The sequence below is a fragment of the Ammospiza nelsoni genome, chromosome 2, assembly GCF_027579445.1.
Source record: "Ammospiza nelsoni isolate bAmmNel1 chromosome 2, bAmmNel1.pri, whole genome shotgun sequence".
Lineage (NCBI taxonomy): Eukaryota > Metazoa > Chordata > Aves > Passeriformes > Passerellidae > Ammospiza > Ammospiza nelsoni.
Window position 1 is genome coordinate 47,350,260 of NC_080634.1, and position 12,881 is coordinate 47,363,140.

Consider the following 12,881-nt stretch of genomic DNA (forward strand, 5'->3'; position numbering starts at 1 on the left):
ACAATCAAATTCATATTATTATGCAGTTTGGGTAGGCTTTTTTCCTCCCCAAAGCAGTTTCTTTCCTGTCTGTTGCAATTCAGTCCTCAAACTGTTGTTGCTGTCTCTGCTCCTTTTAATGACTTGACACTGTCATTTTATTCCATGTTCAAGGCAGTTGGCTCACAGCCATATAGTCAGCATTCCTAATATTCATGCATTGATTAAATGGTAACCTGAAGTGGCCTAGATAATAGGTTTGATAGGATCCTTTATGAATAGGGAGGAAAGGATGCAAGAACTAACAGAGGCAAAAAGTGACAGTAGCCCATAGGAAGTTCAGGGGAGGATCTTGATGTATGCATCCCACAGGGAAAGAAGAAACACTGACCTCAGAAAAAATAATTGGAATAAATTTATTCAAATCCAAACAACAATGTCACATCACCATAACAAAACAAAACAAAAAAAACAGGGACTCTTCCTCTACAAATAACACTATTTTCTCTCACATGCTTCCTTCATCCTTCCTCACTGATTAACAAATAGTTTAAGACTGTGGGCAACTAATATCTTATACTGTAAAAAATGGGAGCTGCTGTGAAGCTGACAGGCTAATGAAAAGGACAGAGGCACTTTCTTGTATCTACCTCCAATTCCTTCCCGAAATAAAAAAAAGACAGTATTAGTACAGAGCATCAGAGAAGGCTTTCATAGAATCATAAAGTCTTTAGGTTGGAAAAAACTTCTACGATCAAGTCCAGCTGTTAACCCAGCATTGCCAAGTTCACCAGCAAACCACGTCCCTGACTGCCACATCTACATGTCTCTTCAATACCTCCAGGGATGGTGACACAACCACTTCCCTGGGCAGCTTGTTCCAATGCCTAACAACCCCTACCATGAAGAATTTTTCCCTAATATCCAATCTAAACCTTCCCTGGTGCAACTTTAAACACTCTTGTCCTATCACTTGTTTCCTGGGAGAACAGGCTGACCCCACCTGGCTGCACGCTCCTGTCAGGCAGCTGCAGAGAGTGCTGAGGGCCCCCTGAGCCTCCTTTTCTCCAGGCTGAACACCCCCAGCTCCCTCAGCTGCCCCTCACAGCACTTGTGCTCCAGACCCTTCCCCAGCTCCGCTGCCCTTCCCTGGACACGCTCCAGCCCCTCAATGTCTCTCTGGCACTGAGGGGCCCAGAACTGAGCACAGGATTGGAGCTGTGGCCTCAGCAGTGCTGGGTACAGGGGGACGGTCCCTGCCCTGCTCCTGCTGGCCACACCTGGCTGAGCCAGGCCAGGATGCCATCGGCCCTCTGGGCCACCTGGGCACACCCTGGATCATGTTCAGCTGCTGTTTGCCAGCACCCCCAGGTCCTTTTCCACTGGGCAGCTTCCCAGGCACTGCCCCCAGCCTGCAGCACTGCCTGGGGTTGTTGTGACCCCAGTGCAGGACCTGGACTTGGCCTTGTTGAATATCATGCAATTGGTCTTGACATCCAGTATGACCAGATCACTCTGCATTTCCTGCCCTCCAGCAAATCAACACTCCCACCCAACTTGGTGTCATCCGCAAATTTACTAGGGGCATACTAAGGGCACACTTGATCTCTTCATCCAGATCATCAATGAAGATATTAAACAGGACTAGGCTCAGCACTGAACCCTAGGAACACCACTTTGTGACCAGCCCCAGCTGAATGTAATTCCATTCCTCACCACTCTCTAGGCCCAGCCATCCAGACAGTCCTTTAAGCAGTGAGCAGCCAGTTTCTCCAGGAGGATGCTTTGAAAAATGGTGTCAAAGGCTTTACTAAAATCCAGATAGACAACATCTTTTTCCTCATTCACTAAGCAGATCATCTTGCTTTAGAAGGAGATCAGCTTAGTCAAGCAAATCCTTGGCAATGAAGAGGAGGTCCATATTTTTCCACATTATGTGATGCAATACTGGGCAACCAAAGAGAAGTTGGCACTGGCACAGAACTATGAACATAAGCCATCACATGTCCTGACATCAGCAATTTTGATTTAAACAGACTGATGAGAGCAAGAGCCTGAGTCACTCTGTGAGCACATAAACAGGAGCAGCCCTAGACTCAGAGACAATGTATCTGCAAGTGCAGGAGTGAAGCAATCCTTCTCACAACCCAAGTTACTGAGCCAGCCAACAAGGTGCTGTTGTGGAAATGGTTCAGTGCACAAGTGTACTGCAGCATTGCCTAGAAGATCCAGCAGCAGAGCAGAGCCTACCATGTCAAGGACCATACAATAGCAAAATAAAGACACAGCCCATAATATAAAGAGCTAGTATTTAGGTGATCTTAACTTTTTCAAGTTTTTGTGTTTTGTTGAAGTCTTTGCTCAAACCTTTGTGATGCTGATTGATAATTTTTATTTCATTTTACGCAATTCACTTTTTTGAATAGCATATGTGAATCCCAGGTAAATAAAAACATCTAAACATATTAATTATGCAAGACAGATGTCAAACTGTTACTTGACTGTTTTGTCAAGTCAGCTTTGTATGCACAGAATTTTGCTAACAAAAGTACTTTTATTTCATTCAGGATATAAGCTTAAAACACAGCAGCTCCAGGGATATTTACAAATTCAGCTTTGCTACAAATTCAGCAGAAGGGGGGTATTCATCTATGGAAAGTGATTTTCTGTTGACACTGGATTATCAGCTAAACTTTTTCAATAGTTTTTTTTACGTGACACTCAGATGGTTCAGAACTATGACTACAGCAATGTTATCAAAGTATGATGGGATGAATCTCAGAAAAATTTTTTTTCACAGCTAGTGTTTTAATAGGTTGTTATCTTTCATCTGATCATTTGAAACAAGATAATCAATATCCATTTCCTTCCACTGACCTCACACTTTAAATAAGTTTTCCTTACCATTACATTTAAAAAAGAGACAAGTCATAGTTGCAGCAATCCTAACCTGGTTTGTTACATAACATTTCCAGTGTCTTGTGCAAAGCAAGCCCTCCCTTCATATTCATAACATTTTACACTACCTACCTTCTGCATTAAGATGCATGGTTTCCAGAGGTCCAATAAATGCGTATCGCATTCCCAATCCATCAGACATCACAAGGTCTAGATCAGTAGGAGATATTACTCCTTCCTAAGCAGCAAAAGTACAACAGGAAGGAAGACTGGTGAATGTTTGCTTTTAACACAAAATTTCCAATTTTTTTTGTATATAAATAAAAATTAGGGAAGTAATAAAAACTAAGTCTAGAAATAGCAGTTAGGATTTCAAAGACAAAAACACAACTGCTTGTCAGAAATGTCCATCTACTATGCAAGCCTTCATACAGTTCAGCATAAGCATTCATTCATATCTCTAGGACTGTACTTCCTAGTGCCAGAAACTGAGAATTGGAGAAGAAAGCAAGAATGACACTCTTAATAGCACGTGGCCTAAAGAGTTTATATCAAATCCAAGTGCTATATCACTCCTTTTAAATACAGGAATTTTGGCTAAATGTTACACCTCCCTTCATATTCTCTTAGTTCTGGATTTTTGGGCAGAGTCCCAATAGTAGAATGGTGGTGCACCAGAGGGTACTGCTCCTGAGGCCACCTGCAAAAAAGGCTGGGTCCAAGCACACAGGCAATGCAGTTGCCACTCCCTTTCCACAAAACTCACCCAGCATTCAACCTACTCAGCCTCAACCTGCCCAGGGTTCTCGAGTTCACAGACAGCCTCACATCTCAAGAGCTGGCAGCATACAGAGCAAGCAAAATGAAGCACTTCTTGTGTTAGAAGTTGAGCATTGCTATTCCACCCACATGCAGCACTTACAAAACAGCCAGTGCCTCCATCAGGTTGGGGCAAGCACAGAAAGGCTTGTAAAAAGTGATTTACAGTTCTTTACCTGAACAGATTTACTTGAGAAGAATACTTTTTATTACATGAGGTTGTTTTCCACCTCTTAGAAAGATATGACTTAATGAAGACTTGTTCTAACCACTTTGATCAGGTTTTGAGAACTTGTCCTCTTTATTCCCAGAGACATGAAAACATTTCCTTCTGGGTTGGAAGGTGGAAGAGATGCTGAACTGCTTGTAATTTATCTTTTTACCCTACTCTAAGGTGCTCAGCCTACTCAGTGCCTCTTCCTTAACAAGTCCCTTTAAGCTTCAGAATACTCATACTCATTTACTCATCTGCTTGGATAAAACCACATCATTTTCTGTTAAGTTTCTCTCTTGCAATGCCCTGTCTGAATGCCCCTTTGTATCATGCAGTCATGGGCTAGAGTTACGGGCACACAGGACAGCTCTTCTGATCTGTAGTAGACATTGACATCTAAGCTAGACATCTAGACTCTCTTCATAATCACCAGGGGAAAAAGGAAATCAGCATCCTAAAGCAGGCATCTAGAGTAGGTAAGATGAGTGGTATCCTAAAAGGGCCTAATTCTCCTCACCAATTGAAAGACGAGTAAGAAGCTTAGATATCACAGTCTACATTTTCAAGATCCCATCTTAAATGAGCTGAATCTCACCCACAGTGTCTTCCTGTGTCCATGATTTACATAATCTACTGCTACTTTTAAAAGGAACTTTAAAGCCACAAATGAACATAACCTCTACAGCTGGCCACAGACATCAAGTTTCATCATCTCAGGCTTATACTGAGACTTCTGTAAGACAACCTCAAGACTCAACCTGTTAGTAGGCCTTGTCCCTATCAGCCAGTCTGAATCCCTGTTGCAGAACTCTACTTTGAAAAGGAAACACTGACATAATTATTAAGATCTATGTACCATATATGGAACACACAGTTCTCCTAACAATTAGCATAAAATGGCAGGGATAAGAAAGCATTATTTTCTTCAAATTAAAGGTAAAGCATAGACATGGTAAGGAAACTCATCTAGAGGCAGACAGAAAGGTCTGCATAAAGACAGGACTAAACAAAAACCTCAGAGAGAATTCAGATTACAGACCAGCATCAGGATAACTAACAGAGGCGCCATACATTCTGTGACAGCTTTTTCCCCTGACATGGCAACGCAACTTCTCTGAACAACATCAGCAAAGTCAACAAAAGTGTTCTTCTGTAGGGAGTGCTTCATCCAAACAATGAGTTGTGCTGCTAAAGCTGTGCTTGATGAGTAGTTCCCCCCTGCCCCCACTGACTGACATGGATTTGTGGACAAAAGACTAACCACAAATTCCAGACAAGCATTTGAACCACAGCAGCAGTTAAAAACTGTAAACTATAGCTGCAATTTGATGTTTGCAGCTGCCAAAAGGCAAAAATTGTTGCTACCAGAAGGAAACCATGACAGATCCCTTCAGTTGAAGGATACAGTGTTCTATACAAATGAGCTCAGCTTCTTCTTGTCAAAAAGACCCTTCTAAAGAAAAATTTTTATTTCTCTTCATAAATTAGAACACATAAATAATAAACAAGTTAGACCTTCCTACCCTAGGCAATAACCCTACTCCCATTTATGGTAAGGAGATGATCAGTTGATGGAATGATTCACCTGGCTGCAAGGTCAGCAAGGTGTCTTCCACAAAGATTGATGTTTGTGCTAGGAACTAAACAAGAAAGAGTTCCTATCCGGTTTCACTAAGTGTAGGTGTGAATTAATCTTCCCAAGGGGATTGTTCATCCTGGATTACCCTTCTGGTAAGCCTCTGCCTCCAGCACTTGTCAGTGGGAAGAAGTATGGTAGGAGTTCACTAGAAGCTCTTACAGCTACACAGTTAAGATTTAAAATCAATTCCACCACAATCCTCAGTGATCCCATTGGCCAGTCAAATTTCAAAAGCTAGACTATCTCATAATCCTTCACACTTCTTATGACAACATTTATATACCATAATCTCATTTTCCTAGAGATTCTAATCTCCAGTGATACCACAGGATTATCCTAATGAACCTTTGCTATTTTATTAGTGCTTCTCCCTATGCAGGGATCCTTTTCACCTTTCCAAAAACCTGTGGTGGTTCTGCAGTCTCCAGCATTAGGCTCTGACCCAACCTGCCTGGTTTTAATGAGCAGTCTTTCTTTTTCATCTCTGAGTCACACCTACATCACAACTTCTGTCGTGGACTTGGTTTGCAATCATACCAAATGTAATGGCCAAAAGACATCACAATCTTACTTTTTTTCTGATTCTACCAATTCATCATGTTCTCCTATTCACTCCAGTCTGTTGAAGAGTTATTTTGGACTTCACTGCCTCCTGGACCACATACTTTCTGCTTCCAAATTTGCCACTTCATTCTCTCTCTTTCCCAAATTCAGTATTCTTTCTTTTTTCTTCCTCTGATTGCCACTAATAAATGCATTCTGTCTTAGCAGTACTTGTTACACCCTCCTCTTCACTATCACTTCAATCAAGTCCCTTCCATCCACACCCTGATGAAATCTTTTTCCAGTCCTGTCATTTTGAGCAGATAACTTTTCTCCTATATCCCTCTACATCTTTCCATTTCATAATGTTTAAGAAACTTGTTGTTCTCCACACTTCACACCTCCTTGCTTTACTGGCCTTTATCTTCCTTCTTGCATGGCACCCTCACTCACTCACCCTGTAAGAAACGCTTAGTATCAAAACTATTTCTCTTCCTGTCCCTTTGAATTTCCTTTTTATGATATTTCCCATTTTATGAGGCACCGTAACTAAATGTTTAATCCTATATCTTCAATCTTTTGGGAAAAGTGTCTGAATAACACTGTAGTATGATTAATAGTAAGGAATTTGGACTTTAAAAGTCTTGTCAGCATTTAAAGTCTGCTAAGCTAGTCACTTGAGAAAAGAGAGGTACATAAATAAATGATTGAAGCCAATGCACCTGACTGCCACAAAAACAAACTAAAATGGACACAAAGCCAAACCATGACTTTATTTTCCAAAATATTAACAAAAATTTAATAGCTGTCTGTTCTTTCATGTTTTACAATTACTATAACATAAAAGATCCACTTTAAGAGAAAAAAACCACATTAAGACAGTATTAAAATCTTATGCAGAGATAAGTAGAGTATGTACACAATCCATCCTGTAACAGTTTTAACATGTTCCTAAAACTGAAACAGCTGAAACTCCTAAATTATATCAAGGTTAAAAACTGTCATGCTTCACCTGCTATCTCTGCTGCTGTGTTTTATGATCTCCTTGCAAATTCCAGGTGATGCTTAGGGAAATATTTCAAAAGGTAAGATTTCACTCAGTGATCCACAGTTAAATGACAATCATAGCTACTCAGAGTAAGGCTTGAGACTCCTGAAGTGTTTGGTTGTTATTTTCTGGATTATGTTTAACCAAAATTTTACCTTCACAACAAGATAAAGTCAAGCTATTTAATTAATACCCCTTGCAACACAATCCTAAACTACTCTAAAATGTACTGGTAAAAGTACAAAAGTAATGAAGTCTGCAGTGCACAGTGTGCTTCCCAGGCAAATATAGGCAGTAAGCTTCTGCTCCAAGAGTTATGAAAAAATCAGACACACCAGTGACTACTGTCAATGGAGATGTGAGAAAGCAAATAAATGGTAACAGAGAATAACAGAGAAAGCAGTTGAGGTATTTTTCCTGTTACTGGCTGAAGGTTATTCTAATATTCCAAATTGGTAATATAAAAATTTAGGGTTGATAAGAGAGGAATAAGGATCTTCAACCTCAACATCTCACAGAACTTCTTTTACTCTCATCTTTTATCAGCTTTGCAACATTTCTACCAGAGCCCTAGCAATTGAATACATAAATAAGAAACCTACATGAATGCCAGTCTCAGATAAGCAGTGAGGTCCTACAAAAAGTTCTCAGACACATGACCTTAAAGAGACGGAAGGGAGTGCTCTCACTATCTGCTTTAGCATGGAATAAATGTGGAGCATGAGGAGACACAGATAACTGATACAAAAATTTCCTGCCACAAACACCTGCACTGCCCAAATGCTTGTGACTTGCAAGTCAAAGCAATCTTTGAAAAGACATCTGGTCACTAAAAGACTAACTCAGACCCAAAATGAAATATATTTTGTAGCACTCTTGCTTTGAAGAGAAGTACTTGCTTGAAGTACACCTTTTAGACCCATAAAAGAATCCACGGTCTTTGCTTCTAAGTTGTTGTAAAGTCAAACTTCTGCATTCTGTAATCTACATTCCTAATTATCCACATAAACAAAGTCCTCAGCATTCAGCAGTACATCTCCAAATGAGTTTTCTTTCTCCTACTTTCCAACAAATTGGCTCTCAACTTTCAAGCCTATTATTTTTTACCACTTTACCACTACACTTCCCACTCCCACTTTCAGACCAGTCCTGCATTCAAAGCACTCATTTTGTGCCCAGCTGTAAAATCCCAGCCTCCCTGTGTGTGCAGCTGGGAATCCCTGCACCTTCAGCAAAGACAAACCGCATCCCAACACTCAGGTTTCTCATTGCTGCTTTAATCTCTTTGCCCTGAGTTATGCTCCTCTCTGTGCTCCAGCATCCATGCCACATGCAACTTGAGCACCATGTTGAGTCTTGAGCCTGCACCCAGATTTCTGTGCTGGCAGAGTCTTACCTCAGATTTCTGGCTGTGTTAAAAGTGTGTCCTACTCTTGGACCCACAGGGCAGAAGTCAGTGGGCCCCACATAACATTCAGCAAGCAGATATCTTTATCACATTTCCTTCTAAACAGCTGCATCTTTACTGTCATACTCTGTATCAGAGCCTTTCTCCCATAACATGACTCCTCACCCATGTCTCATCCATCCCAATACAGCACTGCTAAAGAAAAGAGAAAGACTGACAGGTTGTCAGTTTCCCATACAAATTTGGGAACTAAAACATATTCTGCAAGCTAATCAGCCTACTTATTACAACGTTTTCAAGATAAATGTTGTAAATACAGCTGTACTGCATGTCTGTCCTGCCACCAATGACTTTAACAGGATATTAGTAGTTCTACTGGAGAAACTTCCACTAGTTTCTTTAATGAAATAAGCTCAACTGACTGAAAAAACCCAAAAAATACCCCAACCGATCAACCAACCAATAAAAAACCCCAACAAAACAACACAACAATCCCCCAGTGCTTCTCAGAGTAATGAAAACATTTGTTTTGAGATGTAACCAACATGAGTAAAATCTGATTTTTAGGAGTCTCTCAAAGATAGAGTTGGGGAAACTGATGTTTTCAACAGTAAGAACAGGAAAGTGACTTCACAATCAGAAGCAAGAATTATGTTTCCCTATTTGGAATGTGGAATACACTAAAAGAACATGACTTGCAATAAAAATTACTGAGTTGGCAGCAAAACAGTAGAAACACACAAACTGGCCCAGGCCTGCAGCTCTCACCTATCTGCAGGGATCCTCCTCCCATCAAAGGCACTGTACAGCCTGAAGTCACACAGCTGAAACTATACACCTTTGACAGCTGCTATTGTTCAGGCTTCTGGAATGGAAATACCGCCACCAAAGTTGTTCAGTTAAAATGTGTGTTTGACTGAAACGCTGTAAAATTATACAAGAACAGAACAACTTGGAAACTTTGATTTACAACAAAAGCAACTTTCTATATCTGTCAGCCCTTCAAGCACTATTTTATTACTATTCAAATCACCACCACTGCCACAAAAGCATACATATAACAGGTTTATACTAAAGGTTTGCTTCAACTCAGTTCTTCCTTTCCAACAGCAGCCCAAGAAGTGTTCTCAAATGCCTTCCACAGCAAGACCAAACAGAGAATGATACTTTCAGGGATATGTACTGTACTGCCTCAGCTCCCAGCAGCCCAGTCTTTGAGACTTTGAAGTTGGAGGTTGCTTCTGCACAGTCCAACATGAATGTATCTAAATGATCCCTGGATCCATTCAAATTTTTAGCATCCTAGGTTACTATGGCAGTGGCTTCCACCATTGAATTTATGCTCTCAGAGATGGGAAAGAATCCTGTTAGATTTTTGAGACATTACCTGAATGTCTGTGTTGACCATGGGTGACTGGTCCACAAGGGACAATAGCACAAACTAAAAACTCAGGAAGAAATAGGAAGAATAGGAAGAAAAAAAAAATCTTTACTTTGAGAGTGACAGAGCACTGGAGCAGGCTGCCCAATGAGAATGAATGTTTTCCTCTGAATTTATTCAAAATCCACCTAGACGTGATCCTGTGCACCCTGCTGTAGTAGGAGGGTGGGATTAGATCTCCAGAGGTCCCTTCCAACCCAAACTATTCTGTAATTTTACGTTCCTGTCTTTTCTATTCTATGTTTTCCAACATGACTACAGCTTTCTGAAGGTGTTTTTCTTATCATAAACTTGAGACTTTGTATTAAAAGTTTAACAACAGAAGCCATTTTTAAAATTTAAATAAACATCTTCAGTAGTAGATCAGTTCCTTCCTCACAACACTGTTTCACTTGTTATTATTCACCACCTCCTTTATATTGTTGTATTAGGTTGCTAGTGAAAGCCAGCTACAGGTAAGCAAAATCAGTTCAGCAACTATGTTTAAACACTTCTTCGGAAAAAGAATTGCTTTGTTTACAGAAATATTACCTTAGTTTTAAGATCTTTACCTGCATTTGTGCACATGGTTGTTTTAAACAGCTTGAAAAATAAAAACACTCCACAACAAGAAAGTAAGTCCCATTAAAGCTCAGTTGAAACTCTTCTCAAGAGAATAGTAACAGACTCATAACCTAGCTCCTCCTGAAAGATGAGACTTCAGCACAGAGCAGCTAACTGTGGGAAAAGCTGAAGGTACACAAACAAATGATTCTCAGCTAGAAGTCTGAATGGACAGGAGGAGGAGAAATCTGTCTTTACCTACAAGTATCAAGTAACAGTTAAACCTATGAGTGCAGTTCCTGAAAGACCAAAGAGAAAACGATTTAAAATATTTTCATGACCACTGTACAGTAAGCCAACAACACTAGAAAAAGCCAAACAAAATTATGAGAAGCCTACAAAAATAAAAATTGGTATTTTGCTTCCTGTGCTTTTAAAATAATTCTTTTGATTGCCCTAAAAAATAACAGTATTCTGAAAAAAGAAAGCAGGATAAAGAATAATTTTTACCATTGCATATCACCTCATTTTTGTTGGTCTTTGCTTTTTGTAACTGACATCACTTCTTACTGGGCTTACTTTACATTTAAATATACATTTTATGTTCATAAGGGACAGCTGAACAAAGATGACACAAATTTAAAGGGTGTTTAAATATAAAATCTCACTTATCACATCTACAGAACTGAACAAGTACTGAAAAAGAAGATATACATACATCCACAAGTCTCCAAGCTTCACTTATCACTGCATACTGTAGTCGATTCAGAACAAACCCCTCAATTTCTCTGTTTAGGTTGACAGGAGACTGACCAATCTTCTTCATCAGGGCATATGTTCTCTGTGTCGTAGAAGGATCTGTTTCTGGATGAGGAACAATTTCAACCAACGGCACAAAGTAAGGTGGATTTACCTCAAGAAGAAAAACAAAAGAAGAACATCAGCCACCAACAGAACAAGTTAATATAAAGCATCTTCATAGATGGCACTAGCTTGGATAATTTCCAGGGAACACAGCAAGCCTGATATTCAGACCTTGAAAGACTTCACTAATTCAATAAAAGCTGGTGCATTAACTCAAATTAAAAGAAATTAAACTTGCAGTAAATCAAACTCTGTTTAACCCCAGCAAAATTCATAGAGCTACACCAGAGATGACAGCACTCAAACAGTACTGCAAGACTTTATTCTGACTTGAGGAACTGTTTGCTCAATATTCAGGCTAGTTGTTGTTCTAAGACATATGGTCACCACCTGTCTTTCCAAATAAAGCAAGGCATTTCCTTTTAGACAGTCAGGAACTTTATAGCGAAAGTATTGCAAAACACCACCTGTAAAATGCAACACTTAACAGATAAGCAGCTACTGGCCCCAAGGCTGTAAATATATGCTAAATACAGTAACAGATATCACATAAAACATACTTTGAAAATGTTGCAGAACAGGTTACCTTCAAACACTGTACTTAGAAAAAAATAAATTACCTCTCCCTGACTCTTCCCAAGTGTAATTTCTCATCAAGTCAAGACCTTTGTGTTATGTATTTTTGCAGTAAAAACCAAAAAATGCTAAAGAACATCCTGGAAAGAGCTAAAAGTTCTTCAGGTCATAGTGTTACAGACAGTTAAACTGCATGCATTCTCTTTCCAAAGCAGCAGTCCTTCAGCTGTACTCGTAAAGGTGCTAAATTCAGCTCTCCAGGCAATAAAAGGGGCTGACATATAATAAAGTTACTACCAGGAACAACACTGACATTTGAAGGATGGCAATTAACTACTGATTCTTTCATCATGCTCCCTTATAGTCAACTACTCTTGACCATGCTCCTGTAAATGCAAGGACAGGATTTAGTCACAGGAATGTGCAAGTAGCCTTTCCTCCCTGCATGTTCTTTCTTTTCAGTATTTACATGGTTCCCTTTCCTGCAGGGTCTGACATGTGCTCTAACTACTGATGTAACACACTTAATTCCTTTTAGAGGGCCTTGTGTCCCAATACAGCCTCTCTCACATCGATATTTTTGGCACTGCCGTCAGAAATGCTGAGAACGGTGTGGTGGATGGACACCATCCAGTGGTGCCAGGCAATTGAGCAAGACCCAAAGCACTGCAAGCATCAAGATATTCTCTAAGGCTTAAGTATATCACAGGTTCCAGTCAGAAGGAGGACAGGTTAATTGTTGAGAGAGACTAAGGCTATTAAAAATTTCTTGGAAGATTACTGTTGACAGTGATCTTATTGAAGTATTCCATTTCATGAACTTGGCACAGGGAGCATATGGGTGGGCTCATGAGCACACTGAGGAGACACAGGAAGGCAATTTTTCAGGAGTGAGATAATAGATATTGG

The 12,881-nt window shown here is 40.0% G+C and overlaps 1 protein-coding gene across 1 annotated transcript in view; it reads right to left on the reverse strand.

Moving 5' to 3' along the window:
* The window catches only part of CRYL1 (crystallin lambda 1), a 51,346-nt gene that overhangs the window by 13,582 nt on the left and 24,883 nt on the right, over positions 1–12,881 (reverse strand). The window contains exons 5-6 of the mRNA XM_059466183.1: positions 11,251–11,445; positions 3,010–3,115 (exon numbers count right to left, since the gene is read on the reverse strand). Coding sequence (XP_059322166.1) covers positions 3,010–3,115; positions 11,251–11,445 — 301 coding nt within the window. The remainder of the gene's footprint in view (positions 1–3,009; positions 3,116–11,250; positions 11,446–12,881) is intronic.